Genomic DNA, 18,039 nt, shown 5'->3' with positions numbered 1-18,039 from the left:
AATAAATACTCCCTCCATTTTTAAATACTTCTCTATTTCTCCATGCGCGGAATTTTAGGAGAAATAGGAGAAAATAGTAAAATATGAAGGTAATGGGGTATGTAGAAGAATAAATAATTGTAAAAGGCAAAAGTATTGGAGAGAATTGGAAGAGAGAACATAAAATTAATAAAATATGATTAATGGCGGGTCCACTAGGTGAAAGAAATTAATTGAATATTGTAAAAGTTTTCCAAATAAGAAAATGGAGTAAGTATTTAAAAACGGTCAAAAAAAGAAAGTGGGGCAAGTATTTAAAAACAGAGGGAGTAATAAAAAAACAAATTTAAAAAAGGGGGATTATACAAAAATTAACTAGGTTAATCTCGTGCGATGCACGATTTTATAATAAGAATTGAATTATAGACTTTTATGAAAGAAAATAACTACTTCCTCCGTTTTCCTAATTAATTTTTGATTAAATATGAATATACAATTCCCAAAAGTGCATAATTTTCATATTTAATTAGGAAATTTCAATTAAATTATATTATTAACTATTGTTAACAAATCATAAATAACTACATAACATAATATCTGTAGAAAATCCAAAATTTAAAAATTCAAATGGAATTTAATTTTCAAAGCAAAATAGGGTAGTTTGTAAAGAAAAAATATGACATCATACATGTATTTTGGAGGGAAAAAATAAAATAAGAAAGTGACACGTAGGCAGTGATGACATCAGCGGTTGTTATTTTAGTATATATACTAGATTAGGTCGTGCGATGCATGAGTTTTAACATTATTTTACGATTTTAACAATATTTTTTAGCTTATTTGTGTGTAATATGTATGTAGTACAAATAATTTAAGCAAAATCTAATAAATTGATAAATTAATAAAGAGTGGAAACCCCCAATCATATAATATGTATAAAATATACGGACTAGGAGAAAAAGATAATGTTTATAAGAAAATGAAATAGTCCGACCTTCTTTTAATTTCTCCAATGGAAATTACACAATTAGTCAATTTAAATATAAAATATATTAGGAAAATGTATAATTAATTTACCATTTTCAAAGTTTAATTTATGTTGAAAAAAAACAACGATGTCATTATTAGTTTTGGGGGAAAATTGTTTATAAGAAGTCGACATGTGAAAAGTAATGACATCAGCGGTAATTACTTTATTTATATTTATAGATTTTGGAGAGTAAATATAAAAGTTTTTTTTTTTTTTTTTTGATCCAAATGATCTGAAGATGTACATCCAGGAAACAAACGGAAAAAAACAAAACAAATGTGTGATTTTAATTGAAATTAAACGTAAGAAAAGAAGATTGGGTAAAATTTAGAAACAAATTTAAAGCAATTTATATTATTAATGGATGCATGTTGCAAAAAGAAGGGTGGGACTCACTTTTTACTCAATCATAATGTTAAAAAAAAAAAGCAAAAAACAGTTTATTTATTTATTTATTTATATGATATATGGAATATTAAGGTTTTAATTTATTTTATTTCATTAAGAAGAACAATATTGGTGTAGTGGTGATTAGGACTATACTTGGTAAGAAGGACTCGTGTTCGATCCCCCATAACAACAATCGGGAGGGAAATGGAACCTAACCACCCAGAACTGTTCTCCAAATCCGGATTAGCCCTAAGGGTGAACCGGATGGAACATCAAAAAAAAAAGGAAAGTATTTTAGCTTTTTTTAAAAAAATTAAAATACATGGTAACCTGGTAGTGCAGGTAATAGGCCGAAAAAAGCCAACTCAGGCAGGTCATAGTACCCAAATTGCTAAGGTTGAAACTTCGGTACTCAATTTGCAACAAAGCTCAAACTTTAGTACCCAACTTTTATATTAACTCTAATTTTGACACACCCTTTATTGATATTGGGTAAAAATTTGACTTATGTGGGCCATGTATAATGTTGACATGACATTACTTTATTGGTATTATTTTGGGGCCATGTGATGTATTCATTCAAAATTCAATTTGGTACAGCAGGCCACACCGTGTGGCCTGCTTCCAAGTCAGCAAAATAACGGAGAACGACGCGCGTATAACGGGATTAGGAAACAAGCGCTGAACAAAATGGCTCAACAAAACACGCGCAAATTTCTAAACCTTAAAACCCATAACAACTCATTTACGAGGAACGAATGCGAAAATTGAGCGAAACCTCACACAATTTTTCTTCCAGAAATTCAAGAATAACAATGGCAGAAGAATTCGAAAAATTACCTGATTCACAAGAATCATTAAAGATCGAACAAATTGAAGATTCTTTGATGAATCTCGAAATCCAAACCAGTAATCAGGTATTGGATCTGGAAGATGAAAATAGATACAATGAAATTGAAGAAATTAACAAGTAACCCCTGTAAAATTAACATGTAACCCCTGTAAAACTAATAACTAACCCCTGTAAAATTAACAAGTAACCCCTGTTAAACTAACAAGTAACCCCTAAAATAAACAAGTAACCCTAACAAAAATTAACAAATAACTCCTATAAAATTAACAAGTAACCCCTAAAGTAAACAAGTAACCCTAACAAAAATTAACAAGTAACCCCTAAAATAAACAAGTAACCCTAACAAAAATTAACAAGTAACCCCTAAAATAAACAAGTAACCTTAACAAAAATTAACAAGTAACCCCTAAAATAAACAAGTAACCCTAACAATAGTTAACAAGTAACCCTAACAAAAATTAACAAGTAAGCCCTGTTAAACTAACAAGTAACCCCTAAAATAAACAAATAACCCTAACAATAATAAACAAGTAACCCTAACAAAAATTAACAAGTAACCCATGTATAATTAACAAGTAACCCCTAAAATAAACAAGTAACCCTAACAAAAAATTAACAAGTAACCCCGAAAATAAACAAGTAATCCTAACAAAAATTAACAAGTAACCCCTGTTAAACTAACAAGTAACCACTAAAATAAACAAGTAACCCTAACAAAAATTAACAAGTAACCCCTAAAAATAACAAGTAACCCCTATAAAACTAACAAGTAACTAACACCTGAAACTTAACAAAAATTAACAAGTAACCCCTCTAACTTAACAACAAATTCTGTAAAATTAAACTAACAAGTAACTCCTAATAAACTATGAGTAACAAGTAACCCCCTAAAACTTTACAAACAACCCTTGTAAAATCAACAAGTAACCCCTCCCTATAAAACCAACGAGTAACCCCTAAAATAAGTTCACTGTAATTTTAAAAAGTAATCCCTACATGATGAAAAAAGTAACTATTGCTGTATCTTCTACATTAGCAAGCTCCTCCAGCATCTTCTTAGCAGCCTCCATTTCATCTGCCTTTTTTTTTTTTCTTTTCATTCTCTAGAAATTCTTCATAAATTGCTTGATTTCTACTCACGAATTCTTTCACACCACCAAAAACAATCTCTCGATGCTTGTTCAAATTGCAGAGCATAGATGACAGGAAAATCGAAAAATTACTAAAATTAGGGTTTGATTTATATTAGAAGTAGGAGAGTTCAGCGTATATGTCGATCCTTTCTTTCCCTTAGGGAAGATTATCTTGATTTTAGTCATTATCAATGAAAAGAACAATTTAGAGGAGAAAGAATTTGAGGAGAGAGAAAATGGAAGAAGAACAGTTTGAGGAGAGAGAAAATGGAACAGAGAAAATGAGAAAACTTTGGGAAAGAAGAACCTTTTGATGTAATAAAATGAAAAAAAAGAAAGACACGTTTTTTTTTTTTTTAATTTAAAATAACGGACCCGTTTGGTATAACGGAGTCCATTATATGAAACGGACTAGCCACACCATGTGGCCAGCCACATATAAAAATTAGTGGATTAGTATTTTCTATGTATAATTAATGCACCCACTTTTCTAACTATCCCATTCTCTCTCTTCTCATTTTTCTTTTTTTTAAACCACTCTCTTCTCATTTTGTTTCACAGCGATTTTGATTGATTGGGGTTTTCATTTTTCAGCTAATTTTTTGTTGACATATGTGAATGTTAGATAAATGAGGGTATGGCATATTAGCATGGCATGATGGAAATTGGCAAGGTCTTCATTACAAGATTCAAGGCTCACAAATCACAACTCCACATTAGAACGACTCACCGTTTCATCCAAGGTTCAAGCTCCCATCCTGTCGAGGTTGTTCCCATTCCCAGTCGAGGTTCACCACTACCGAGCTTCGAGTTAACCAGCAAAGCTGGCATAATAAATGCTACTCCCTCCGTCCCTAAATTACATTCCTCCTTTCTATTTTTGGTATTCCAAAATTACATTCCTCCTTTCTATCTTTGGTAAGTTTTTTTTAGTAGATCAACTCTCTTTTTTTGTTTTATGTTTAATGCTTTCTCACTCATCCTTACCTAATCTCACTCATAATCCTTGTGCCAAATTACAATGAATATGATTGGTTAAAAATTTTCAATTAGGAGCATGTGATTGGTCCTTTTTTTTTTGCAAAGGATTGATGACTTGTCATGAGTAATAACTATTCTATCTTTGTACTTCCCATTGCATTATCTATTCTTCTCTCCTTAATTCCCGTGTAAATTTCCAAAGAAGAATGTAATTTAGGGACGGAGGGAGTACAAACCAAAGAAGTAAGACCTAGACTAAAACAACTGAAGTGACAACTCATCAAATTGCTTTATCATAAAGTAAATGCAACTCTTCACAGCAACCCAAGATCCACTGTTTTTTTAGTTGGCACACTCTCATTATTACGCTTGTCAACCCATGTTTTAAACTCTTAATAACTCTTATTATCAACATTGTAAAATTATAAAAAGTGAATATTAATAAATTATACATCGAGACAATTCAAACAAGATCTCACATGATTATATTTTATCGTATTTATAAATCACAAACGTGAGTCAAGAGTTAAAGTTGGTAAAAAGGCTCTAATGATCTTTGGATCAAGAGTGTTGGCTCGGATAAGCTTCTTACAGCTATCACTTGTACATATACCCAAAGCTTCTTACAGCTATCACTTGTACTTCATCATTAACACAACTTAAAATTAAAATATACTTTTATAAATAAATAAAAAAAAATTAAAAAAGGCAAATGCTATATATAGCCCTAATGACTATGTATAAGCATTAATTACATATTTTATTTTCTTACATTTTCTAGAAAATATACTTCCTCCATCCCCAAACTTCGACCCTTTTGCATTGATTTTGCGGTTATTAAGAAACTTAAATAAAAAGAAATAAAACCATATTGGAAAGATAAATTTACAATTGGGTTTGTAAAAAAAAAAAAAAAAGAAAGATAGAGTATTAAAAATACATGTAAAAACAAAATTTTATATGGGGAAGCTAATTTTGTACAAATATCAATCTATAAATATTACTAAAGTAACAACCGCTGACATCATCACTTTTTTCAAATTGTACACGTGTCAACTTCTCTTTCATTTTTTTTCCCGCCTAAACTTTTTTTTTCCTTTCATATTTTTTTTAAAAAAAAATCTAAATATTGATTGCAAAGTAGTCTAATGCAGTACAATAAACTTCTTAGTTTTCAATTTTTCATTACTTTTTCTTTTAAGAACCTTTTAAAAATCTTGAGGTAAACAAATATCAACCTTTTTATATGTGTGATTATTCCATATACTTCCTCCGTTCTTTTTTTATTGCACCATAAGAGATTTCATGCTTGCCAATGCTTTACTTTAGCTATCAATATCTTCAATTATACTTTTGTAAAAATTATAAAAATTTGATATTTGAAAAGTAGAGTTCGATACGAATCTAACTAGATCCCACATGACTATATTTTCCTAATGTATAAATCACAAATGATGGTCAAAGAAGATTAAGTGAATAGTGTAAAAGTCCTAATGGTGCAATAAAATAAAAACGGAGGAAGTAATTACAAAGTTCGCTAAATTTAATTGCAGACGTGAATTTTCTTTTGTTTATATTATTTTAATTTTGTAGTTTGGTTTATGTTAATAATATCGTATGTAATACAAAGATTTTACACATTATAACTGATATGTCTTTGAAATTTACACAATTATAAATTCTTTTATTATATCTGTGCATCGCACGGGAGTTAATCTAGTAATCTATAAATATAACTAAAGTAATTACCGCTGATGTCATTACTTTCCACATGTCAATTTCTTATAAAAAAAGTTCCCATCAAAACTAATAATGACATCATTATTTTTTTTTCAACATAAGTAAAAATTTGAAATGATAAATTAATTATACATTTTTCTAACAGATTTTATATTTAAATTGACTAATTATTCATTTTCGATTGGAAAAATTAAAGGAAGGTCAGACTATTTTATTTTCTTATTAACATTATCTTTTTCCCCTACTTCGTATATTTTATACAGATTATATGAATTGGGGCTTCCACTCTTTATTAATTTCTCAATTTATTAGATGTTGATTAAATTATTTGTACTACGTACATATTACACACAAATAAGCTAAATAATATTGTTAAAATCGTAAAAAACACACCAGCAATGACACGTGTCATCTTCTGTTGTGTCATTAGTATATTTTTTAAAAAATAATAAAACTATTTAAAATTGATTGAGATTTGAGAATATACCCAAAATATTTACTTCCAAAATTTAGGGAAAAAAATGGAAGAATAATATATTTACAAAATTAAATATCTAACCATTTTGTGTAAATAAATTCCTATATTAGTAATTACTTTTTAATAATGTATAATTATTATTTGTAGTAAAAAAAATCATGAATATGTATTTTTCAACTTAACATATTTGGTGAATGAAAAATTATCATATTTGAATAAAAAAAAAATGCAAGCAAGGTTCAAAATAGAAGAAAGCAATATAATATGTATTCAAAAAATATATATTATATATATATTATATATATATATAAATAGATTTTAAATTGATATTCCGTGATAAAGATTGAAAAATCGTGCATGGCATGGAATCTAACCTAGTTGTTGTAAATTGGTAGGTATTTAAATGCAAATGAATCGATCATTTTGAGACTGAAATTAGGCTAAAAGTGTTGAAGTTTTGGAGACGGAGGGAGTATAATATACTTATTAACACTTTTACCCAATTACATAATTAATACTATTCACACCTATACTATTAATTACAATAAAAATGCATTTTCCTAAGAAAAAAACTCAATCATCAACTTTCAATTCATCTTCCCATAATAAAATCAGCTATATGAAGTACTAAAACAATAACGCATAACATTCGATCAATGGTTTTTCGCCAATTGCTCGTGCTTCCCTTTAACTGAAGGTATTACTTCTGCCAAAACTCAATTTTTTTTTTTCTTTTGCATAATTGTATATATTTCAGTTATAAATTTGTTTTAATTTGTTTCTTTTGCATAATCCCAATTCAATGAAACCTACATGAAATTGGGATGAAAAGTGATTGACTTGGGGATAAAACATGCAGTAGAAATTATTTTCATGTTTATTACTTGGTTGAATGAGTTTGTTTACAGAATTTGATTATATATATTAGGAAGTATAATGCTTGGTTTTGATTTGGATAAACCTTTGATTGAAGAGGAAAATAATGATGATGAACCTTTTATTGGCCAAACCTTTGAGACTCAAGAAGAGGCATTCGTCTTTTATAACAAGTATGCTAAACAACGTGGTTTTGTTGTTCATAAAAATCGTTTGGACACTAGACATGGGAGGACTATTAGACGTGATTTCATAAAGATTGATCGGACACTAAACATGGGAGGACTATTAGACATAATTGTATATTTTATGTACTACTTTTTAATAGATGGTTAGGCAGATATTAACTTTTTTTTTTTATTTTCTTTTTTTTTTAAAAACGATGCTAGGATATTAGCTAGAAATGTTGTAGGACTTTACAACGAACGATTTGCCCAATTGGTGTTAAAAAATAAATTACTAAAATAGTGTTAACTTAAAAATATTTCTCAAAGTAGTGTCTATGTAGGTTCGGAAATTACAAAGTTAGGAATTAGAAATTAAAGGCTAATACAATCCAAATATATATGTATATCATCAAATTCTTTATTTTTAACGCTTACGGTATCTTGACCAGAGTATGGATTATGAATACGAAGTAATATAAATGTTTAAAAATTTCTAGCATATTTTTTTTTACAACAGATTCTAGCATTTTTGTTAACCTTGTCAAAAAACGTATATGTAACATGATACATAATGCATTATTTAGTTGGATTTAAATTATCAAAGGGCACTCAATCACCATTCTTGAAACCAATTGCTAGTTTTACAATGCAATATCAATTTGGAGATGGTATTACTTTGTTACAAAATAACTCAAAACATGTCATACTAGCTAACTAAAAAATAAATAAATAAAAAAAAAAAACTCAATTTAGCACCATTTTTTATGAATTTGGAGATGATGATCGAACAGCCTTAAAGGTACAGATGTGTGCTCATGCAATGAAAATTTGAAGAGTCAGGTTGGCCAAGAAGTAGAGTTGGAAGCTCCATTTGATATGTTAAAAAGTAGACATGCAACATTATTAGTAAGAAAATTAATTCCGTTTGAACAACTATATATACCTACTAGTTTTGTGCCCCGTGCGATGTTCGGGTTGTTTATTAAAATTTGAGATAAATTTGTAATCTATATGTCAAATTTCAAAATATATCTCTAATACAAAATTAGTAGGAATTGATGTACTATGTAATAGGCATGTAAATGACTAATAATAATATTAGTATTTTTTTTAGTGTTATAATCTAATATTTTTTTTGAATAAAATTATAATTCAATTTATACATATGAAATATTGGTATTTTATCGAAAATAAAACTCTCAACTAATAATTTTATCCTAAATTCTATCAAAATTTGATTGCAAATAGAATTCTAAACTAATTTTTTTTTTATCCTATGAAGTCTATCTAAATATATCTAACGTGGCGCGACACTTGGCGAAAAGTTGGAATGCCAAGTGTCGCTGTCTCTTGACTTGACTAAAAGTTTAGCTTTATATATTAGTTATATGATAAGAAATAAAATTATCTTAGAAAAAAAGAAAAATAATTGTTATTAAAATAAAATAAAATTGTTAGTAAGAAAAGTAATTTCGTTAAAAGTTTAATCTAATTGTTATGTAAGCCCACATAAATTTCAATTGAATTTTAATTAGAAAAGAAGGAAAACATACCTGATTATAGTGATGCCAGAGATTGATTATATTTCCTTCTCAATCGCATCTACCATCAACGTCTATAACAATAGTGAAGTAAAACCTAAGAGAACTAGTTTTGGCCGTCAAAGAGAAAAAAAGAAGTAGTTTTGAAACTCTAATTTTTAATTTAGACTTTAAACGAAGCAATATTAACTTCTAGCTTTGTAATATCCGAACCTACATGAACACTATTTTGAGAAATATTTTTAAGTAAACACTATTTTAATAATTTATTTATTTATTAACACCAATTTGGCAAATCGTTCCCTTACAATTAGTTTTATTATATATAATTTTTCTGTTTAAAATCATGTTAGTGGTTATTTTACTGCCATTCAAAAAAAAAAAAAAGGTTTCAATGCATTATTAAATGTAGTGTTATGACAATTTATCCTATTAATAACACTACATTAAATGAATCAGCTTTTTATAATAATATTATATTCCATTGGAATAAGAAAAAGAGCATTAATTTTATGAAATTGTTGTATTTTATGCATAGCCCTTAGGGCTATGTATAGCAAAACCCTTTACAAAAATGGGGATAGAAATTAATTTTGGCACACCCTTTATTGATATTGGGTAAAAACTTGGCTTATGTGGGCCATGTATAATGTTGACATGACATTACTTTATTGGTATTTATTTTGGGGCCATGTGATGTATTTATTCAAAATTCAAAATCAAAATTCAAATCTGTTTTGTATTTACTATGCATAATTAATGCACCTACTTTTTCAACTATCATCCTATTCTCTCTGTTCTCATTTTTTTGGCTGTTTTTTTTAATCAATTTCTCTCTCTTCTCTCTCTTCGAATATTCTTCTTGTTCTTCAATTATTTTTTTTTCCCATATTTTTTCTATGATTTTTTTTTGTTATTTAATGTTTATCATGTTTTACAACTAATTATCCGCTTATTATAGTTGGCTAAAAAACATTTGAGGTTCGAATTTCGATTTTAAGCTGCAGTTTGATTTTTGCTCAATTCTTTCTCTACTTATGTTCTTCATGTTCTTGTAGATTTACTGTAAGAAAAAATGTTCTTTATTTTTTTATTGAAAATTTATTTGTTTTTTCAAGAAATTCATATGATAAATATACAATGTTTTGTTATACAATAATTTTTAATTATTTGTTATTTATCTTTGTGTTACAAATCAAGTATGTGAATTTTTTTTTATTTGTACCAATGTTATGTTCAAAAATGGAAAAAAGGGATTTTTTTTTGTTTAATTAGCTTCATTGTATTGATTTTTCAAATTATTAAATTGGTTAGAAGATAAATAACGTTATATTTCACCCGAATCATGTGGTTGTGTCACCTGAATCGTATTATATTATGTGAATTAAAATTCGTTAATGTTCTTCTATTCCAGATTTTTTTCAAAGAATAGTTTTCCCATATTTAAAATACCAAAGTATAAAATTTCTTCAAGTTAGATCATTGACCAGTAATAGATGTTAGGCATTGGATTATCACAATGGATTAAACTCCTTAAATTATGACGACGACATATTAATAAGAATTTAATATTCATTTTTAGCACCAAACATCAAGATTTCCTATTCATGAAACGCTTGGAGTCATTAAATTGATAATTAAAATTGAAATTAAAATAAAGGAAAAAAAACCCTGGTATCTTAAAAATAAAACGGGTTGTAATGATTGTAAGTTTCTAATTTGTTTAGTAACAATAGTTATTTAAATAGTGTTCATTAATTATATTACAGTAACAATAATTATTTAATTAGTATTTAAAACCTATATTATAGTTTTCGAATTATAGTAGTTTATACTATACAGAAATATAAAGTATGAATATGTTAACATGGTGAATATTCCGCGCATTTTTTTGGGTTTATTTGCATAGTTGTATGTAGTTTTTTAATTTGCTAATTCTTATTTGATTATTGTAATCTAATGATAGGTGTTTTTTTTGGAGATTTTGTGTTTTGATGATTATTAAATTAATATTTAGGTAGTTATTGAGTGATTTTAAAAAAGATATAAGAAAACAATTGAAAGATTGTTTTTGAAGGAAAATAATGGAACTTATATTGACTTTTTTTAAAAAATAAAAAATAATAAAGTGCACTTTATTCAATTGAGTTTTCAAATATTGTGTTGAAAAGTATAGAAAAAAAGAAGTGCAATTATAATATAGCTTCCTCATAATGTTGGGGTTTCTAAAAAGAAATTTATTGAATAATATAAAAAAATAACCTATTTTTTGTATCAAAAAATACATCCGTAGAGTTAAGAGACTTGAGAACTTCGAAGCAATTGAATAGAACTGATCAATATACACGGGTATGTTTAACTTCATACATTTAATTAGTAATACCCTGCACATAGAAGCTCACATAAAATTGAAAATTAATGATATAAACTGGGTATCCGCTATAGTCAATAGTTATATAAAGTAGTCATAATTTATATACTTCCTCCGTTCTAGTAATATTGCAACAATGGATTTTTTGCACTATTCATCACTCTTGTTTGACCATATAATATGATTTATACGTTAAACAAAATATAGTCATGTGAGATCTTGTTAGATTCGTCTCATAAAATACTTTCACAATATTTATTTTTTATAATTTTTACTATTACACAATTATAGATATTTAGCATATAAAATGTGCTTTGGAATGCGTAATTTTCTCCTTGTTGCAATATTAACGGAACGGAGGAAGTATAAAAAGAAAAAGTAAATTTTGTAGAAGCATGAGAGAAGTACATTGACATAAATACTATGGAGAAGTACGCCTCTGTATTTGACGGAATTTTATTGAAGGGGTGGTTCATTTACATTTTTTTTAAATAAAGAAATTTTCATTTTCTTAATTAATTAAAGGTGGTTATTGCTTGTCATTATGGGTGGATTTTGACTTAAATATTTTAACTTGAAAAGTTATTGTGAAGTTATTTTGATATCCAAAGTTAACATTTTGGGATAAGTGTAAAGTTTATTATGAGAGAAATTAACATTTTGGGATAACCTGAATCTACCGATCGTAATTAAACACAAAAACGATTCGTTTACCGAAGTCTAAGAGCACCATTGATCAGTTTCAACTCTCTACTCATAAAGAAGTTCATTAGCAATGTATAAATGGAGGGAAAAAAATTTACAAACGCAAAAGGTAGGTAGATAGAACCTGCCAATAGATTGATTCAACATTAAAGATTTAGATTGATTTAACATGTTTAATGAGTTTTTTTTCCCTATTGGTTGAAGGTGGGATTATTACCAGATTAATCAAAGGTGGGATTATTAATCAAAGGGTTTCATAAACCATTATTTTTTTTTTTCCTATTGGTTTAGGGATTTTGTTGTTAAGTATTTTTGCTTATTATTTATTTATTTTTTATTTTTTTTTGAATTGAAGTATTTTTGCTTAACTAATAGTAGGAGTATATATGTATATTTCAAAATAAATGCGCCAATTTGAATATATGGCAACGTATTATTTGACTAATTATATTTTTAATCTATTCATAAGTGGAAATTTGATATTAAAAAATCTTTTAGATGATTCCAATTACCATCCACATGAATATATTTTTTTCATATATAAATCACTAACATTGGTTAAAATTGATTATGTGAATTATGCTAAAAATCAACCTAACATCTATTTAATTTAGATGAAGTAATCCTATGATTACACATAACCCGTGCATTAGCACGGACACACACTAGCCTAATATATAATTTTAGAGTCAATCAATAAAGAGCCTCCAAAACCCCAATCTAGCTTCCTCATTCACTCCCACCTAAAAAATTACTCCCTCCTTTTTCTCCAACAAAAAAACTTATCCAATTTAAATTTAATTTTTAAATTTTTTTTAAAAAAAAATAACATATTGCTATTTCCACATCTTTACAGTTACGTACACTAGTGTGCACCCGTGCTTTATATTAGTATAGATAGGATTACTCAAAACTTCCATCCGACGAATAAAACAATTATTGATTTTAGAAAGTTCATTAAGGGTTATGTATATCGCTTTTTTTTTTTTAATTTTATTTTTATTTTTTTTAATAATATTTACTTATAGATAATACATTATCAGTTATTGACTTTGAAATCCTTTCTTAAATGTGTACTAACTAACCATCGATCGATCAACTATTGATAAATTTACTTTTGGAAGATTGATTATAAAATAAATTACATCATAGGAGTGGATCAAAACTCAAAGATAAATACAAATGGCTGTCACATAGTATCCAAACTAACATATACATGGATAAACACTCAACTATAACTAAACCACACATTATTAATGGAACCAAAGAGTACACAACAATGATAAAGCAATAATATGCGTCCAATACGAGGTTTTGATTAATTAACCAAATCAATAATCTCCAAGTATTACTCTTGATTAATATGCGTCTATGGTATGTGAAAATTTTACATCATACCAAAGTGATACCTGCAGTTCAATTAAAAAAAAAAAGGTTCATTTTCTCCATATAAATTGTGATTGATAAAGAAAGATATTGTGATTGATGGTATGGTTGACCGTTGGACTACATGATGCGTTTTATATTAAGCGGGATCCACAGTTGTCAAAGAATCTCGGACAAATTTTTAAGTCAAAATCACTAAATCCATTAATTAGTAACCATATAGTGACCTATCCCGCCGTTAATAAATTCCATTATGTTGTTTTAATCATCGTCAGTGAAGCCCACTCTCCACTAATTAATATTTTTTTATCGATTTACGTGATAGAAAAAATATCACGTTGAAGATTTTACGATTGTTTTGACCCTTATAGGTCGAGACTCGAGATTGAGCTTAGATTAAAAAAATAATAATAATAATAAATAAAAATAACGTAAATATTGTTTTATAAAGAAAATTTCCTTTCACTTCTTTTCCTTTACTACCAATTCCTATATCATTTATCATACCAAATATTGAAAAATAATATACAAATTTTTTTCCTTTCTTTTCTAGCCAAATCCTATCAACCAAACAAAGCCAAAGGAAATAAAACATATGCTTTTTTTTTTTTTTTAAAAAAAAAAAAAAAAAAAGGTAATAAAACTTATTTTATTATTTGATTATAATTTTTTTTATTTATCATTGAAAAGATTTAAGAGATTTCTTAAAAATGAACAGTGACAAAAATTTTAAAAGGGAAGAACCGAGGTGCTAAACCTTCGAGCCGAGCCCAAACAGGGGTAAGCTTGGCTCGAGCTCGTTTGTCTCAAAGGAGGCCCGGTTCGAGCTCGAAACTCGACGAGCTACTGAAACATAGGCTCGGGTCGAGCTCGAGAACCCTGATGCAAGTTCGAGGTCGGGTCGAAGCTCGGATTGAGCTTGTAATTTTTAGAACCTCAGAATTAGCAATTGAGTGTACTCTGTATTCAGTAGGAAATAGGGGTTATAAAACGATACAATTTCAGATTGAATACTGAATGAAGTTTGTAAGGAGAAGACAAAATTGATTCCTCCATTTAACAAAGTTAACAACCAAAAGCTAGTCCATTGTAAATCAGGCAAATATTGATAATTAGTCTCTTCTAAGAGACTCGGCGGCTCCCATTTGTTACATGTAGCCGTAATCCATTTAGCTCCAAGTTATAACCTTCATGAGCAACTGAAATATAGCAACAGAAACAGATGAATTACAATTTAAAAGAAAATAAATACCCCAAGCTGTGAAGAATGGAATTACGCACCTCCATCAAGTCATCACACTCAACCGCAGAAGGAGGTGGAACGGAGTCTAGATTTTCTCGACGACCCATTTTCTCTCTCTAACTTTGAAAATTGTTGGCTCGTTGCAAATACAGTGACTAGCAAGTGAATTTATAAATTTTTTCCACGAGCAGCCCTTCAAGGCCCGATTAGTCCATTTTTTGCCGAAACACATACATTGCTTTAATAATACAGATTTGAAGAAGTTACGACCTCTATTTTCTTTAGTTTGACTTTTATTATCCCTATAATGCATTCTCAAATCATTTTTTATATAAACAACATACACCATCAATAAGGACTATAATCATAGGATTAAAAAATCGAACACACCACCAAGAAAATAAAACAAAGAACAAATTGGATCTTTCATTCAAACACCATTTTTGATCCCCAAAAACATCACCATGCCAGCAACTTCTAATTCTTAGTGAATACATCAACCAAGTGAGAGTAAACCCTTTCTCTATATGTATCCCTGTTATTAGGGTCGAGCGTGTAGATGATTGCCCCTGGATGGTTTCTCAGCCTTGCAACTGCATACATGTCAATAACAGCGTAAAGGATTTGCAAATTTCATGAAAGCAACTTTGAATGTCGAAAACAGATAATAACACATATAGAACGAATTAAGGATAGAAGAGACTTGAGTTGGTCATACAATGAATAATCTCAACTAACACTGACTGAATAGTGAATACGGTGTGAACACATAGTAAAGACTTAAGAGTATAGACATATATATATCTATTCTAAATGATAGTATGACTCGTCAGAGAACAAAGAAGCTTAAGTCACTAGCTACCATACCTCCAGGTATATCTCGGCCATGTCTTGCGATTGGTATTGTAGCCAAGAGAGGGATATTGGAGTTCAAGAGGTTCAAGACTGCAGGAAAGAATGATGAGCTATACAACTCCATCTTACCAACTTCATCAATAACAAACAAGTCTGTATCTCTTTAATCTGGCAAGACAAAATTAGGCTGTCAAAAATCGGATGAGACAGATAAATTTCTAAACAGATATCAAAAGGTTATTATGGATAGTTGGCTGCTGAAATCATAAAATAATTTGTTACGTAGTAAATTTTATTACAACTGAATCTTAAAATGGTTTCAGAGTCAGCACTTGATATACAAGACTACCTTCTATGATTTAATCAGGAAAAATATAGGAAATTCCCTCCATCAAGATTGAAAACAACAGATTTAAAGCATAAACCAGTCAAGTATTCAGCAATAATTTACTAGACATAACTTCAGTTGCTTAGAGTTTTCACACAACCATTACACGAATAATCCAAGCAGCAACTTAGTAAGGCTTATTATATTTTGTAATGAGAATTTCACTGGATAGTTATATTGCATTTGAAGTAGTCTTGGGAAAAAAGAAAAAAAAAATGATTTTCTCCTGACAAAAGAGTTCGGACAGTGCAAGTTACCTGCAACTCAGGCAAAGCTACATTTTCAAAAGAAGCTATATCCACTTGATATCTTCCAACAGTAGGCCACCGCACAGATTCAGGGCTGCCACAGTACAAAAAATGTGTTAGATGTGAAAGGCATTGTTTCATGAGGCCAGAATATTAGAGATATTCTTCAACAAACAATTAAGGCAGTCTTTCAAAAAACCAATTTAGGCAGAGTTTAACTTGAACCGCAGTTGGTGCCTTGTTGGGATAGAGGAGAGGCAAAGCATAATTCTCAACAAATAATTATCTCACAAGGAAGTTGGAAAACACAGAAACTGTTACTCTTTCCATCGACAAGTGAGAATCGTGTATAGGTAACTAATGTAAGTGAAATGCCCATACAACTGTTCCACTAATTCAATTTCAAACAGCTCAGGCAGATCATTGCATGCTTTCAGAATTACAGGAATTTGAAAGCATAATCAAACAACCAAAACGGCATTCATGTTGAAATCGAAACAATACCAAACAATGGAAGACCCTGAGATTTTCAAATCAAAGTTAATCATTTGCCAATCTCAATAAGCAAGTTCATAATAAAAAGGGAAATTTCACCAAATATGGAAATAAAGAACCCCATAATATCTCATTTGGTCATCTGGGTTCACAAGCTCAATTTGACTTGGTGATAACATACTCTTTAATTAACTAGACTAAAACCCATTCTCATATGAAGGATGACATGACGTTACTTTCACTCAATACCCTTAACTTACAAATTATAAGCACAAGAGTTGTAATGTAAACATTCAATTATCCCAATTAGATCACAAAAAATGTACAAAGCCCCCGAGGATGCCAACCAACTTAGTTGATTAAAGTCATTTTGGACGAATCCCAAAACACGCAATCAAATCCCGTCTACGTCATTACCAGACATTATATCTCTCCACACACACAAATATGAAATGGTTGGTAAAGTTTGTACCTGGGATTGTTAATAGAAGCAAGGGTACCTCTTTGACCATTCACAGTTACCACCTCAAAACCAACCCTCTCATTTCCTTGCCTAATCTCACCTTCCCAAATACACAATCACATCATTATCACAAAAGTTTCATATTAATCAAAATTATTACTTTTAATAAAAAAATTTGCAGAAAAGGGTAGCATAATTGGATAGAATTACTTACGAGTATAGAAACCTTGGACCTTCAAATTGGGGTTTAAAGCTCTCAGATTTTCCAATACTCTGATTATTAAAGTTGTTTTTCCTACACCCTAATAATCATAAAACAAGAATTTAAGCTCATAAATTGATGAAAAAATAGAAGTATTAATTAAAAAAAAAAAAAAGGTGTTACTTACTGGGGCACCTGAAACCAATATGCATTTTCCAGGCGCTGCCATTGTTAAGAGAAGGATTCCGAGTATAGGAGAAAATAAAAGGAAAAATTCTACCCCGTTGTCGTATTTTATACTCTGCATAATGCATGTTCTTTAGAGCTGCTCTGCTCTACTCTACTAAAAAGAAATCTGCTCTGCTCTGCTCTATTTTCAAATAATAATTAATAATATTAAAAATAATTTTAATAATTATTAATATTAATAATAATTAATAATAATTAATCATAATAATAATTAATAATAATAATTATCAATAATAATATTTAATAATTCAAACTATTAAGAATTA

General features: G+C 28.8%; 1 protein-coding gene across 1 annotated transcript; it reads right to left on the bottom strand.

Annotated features, from left to right (window-relative positions):
- Window positions 1-15,174: 15,174 nt before the first annotated feature.
- On the bottom strand, window positions 15,175-17,779 carry LOC145568503 (uncharacterized). Its single transcript, XM_081627927.1, has 6 exons — window positions 17,712-17,779; window positions 17,537-17,624; window positions 17,332-17,422; window positions 16,370-16,458; window positions 15,741-15,893; window positions 15,175-15,466 (listed from the first exon to the last, which is right to left on the bottom strand). Exons 1-6 carry the CDS (start codon window positions 17,751-17,753, stop codon window positions 15,351-15,353), a joined length of 579 nt encoding a protein of 192 aa, XP_081484053.1. The 5' UTR covers window positions 17,754-17,779; the 3' UTR covers window positions 15,175-15,350.
- Window positions 17,780-18,039: the final 260 nt, after the last annotated feature.

This window comes from Chenopodium album, chromosome 11, assembly GCF_948465745.1.
Source record: "Chenopodium album chromosome 11, dcCheAlbu1.1, whole genome shotgun sequence".
In the NCBI taxonomy this organism is placed as follows: domain Eukaryota; kingdom Viridiplantae; phylum Streptophyta; class Magnoliopsida; order Caryophyllales; family Amaranthaceae; genus Chenopodium; species Chenopodium album.
Note: the sequence above shows the minus strand (reverse complement) of the source record. Positions and strands in the feature narration are given on the sequence as shown.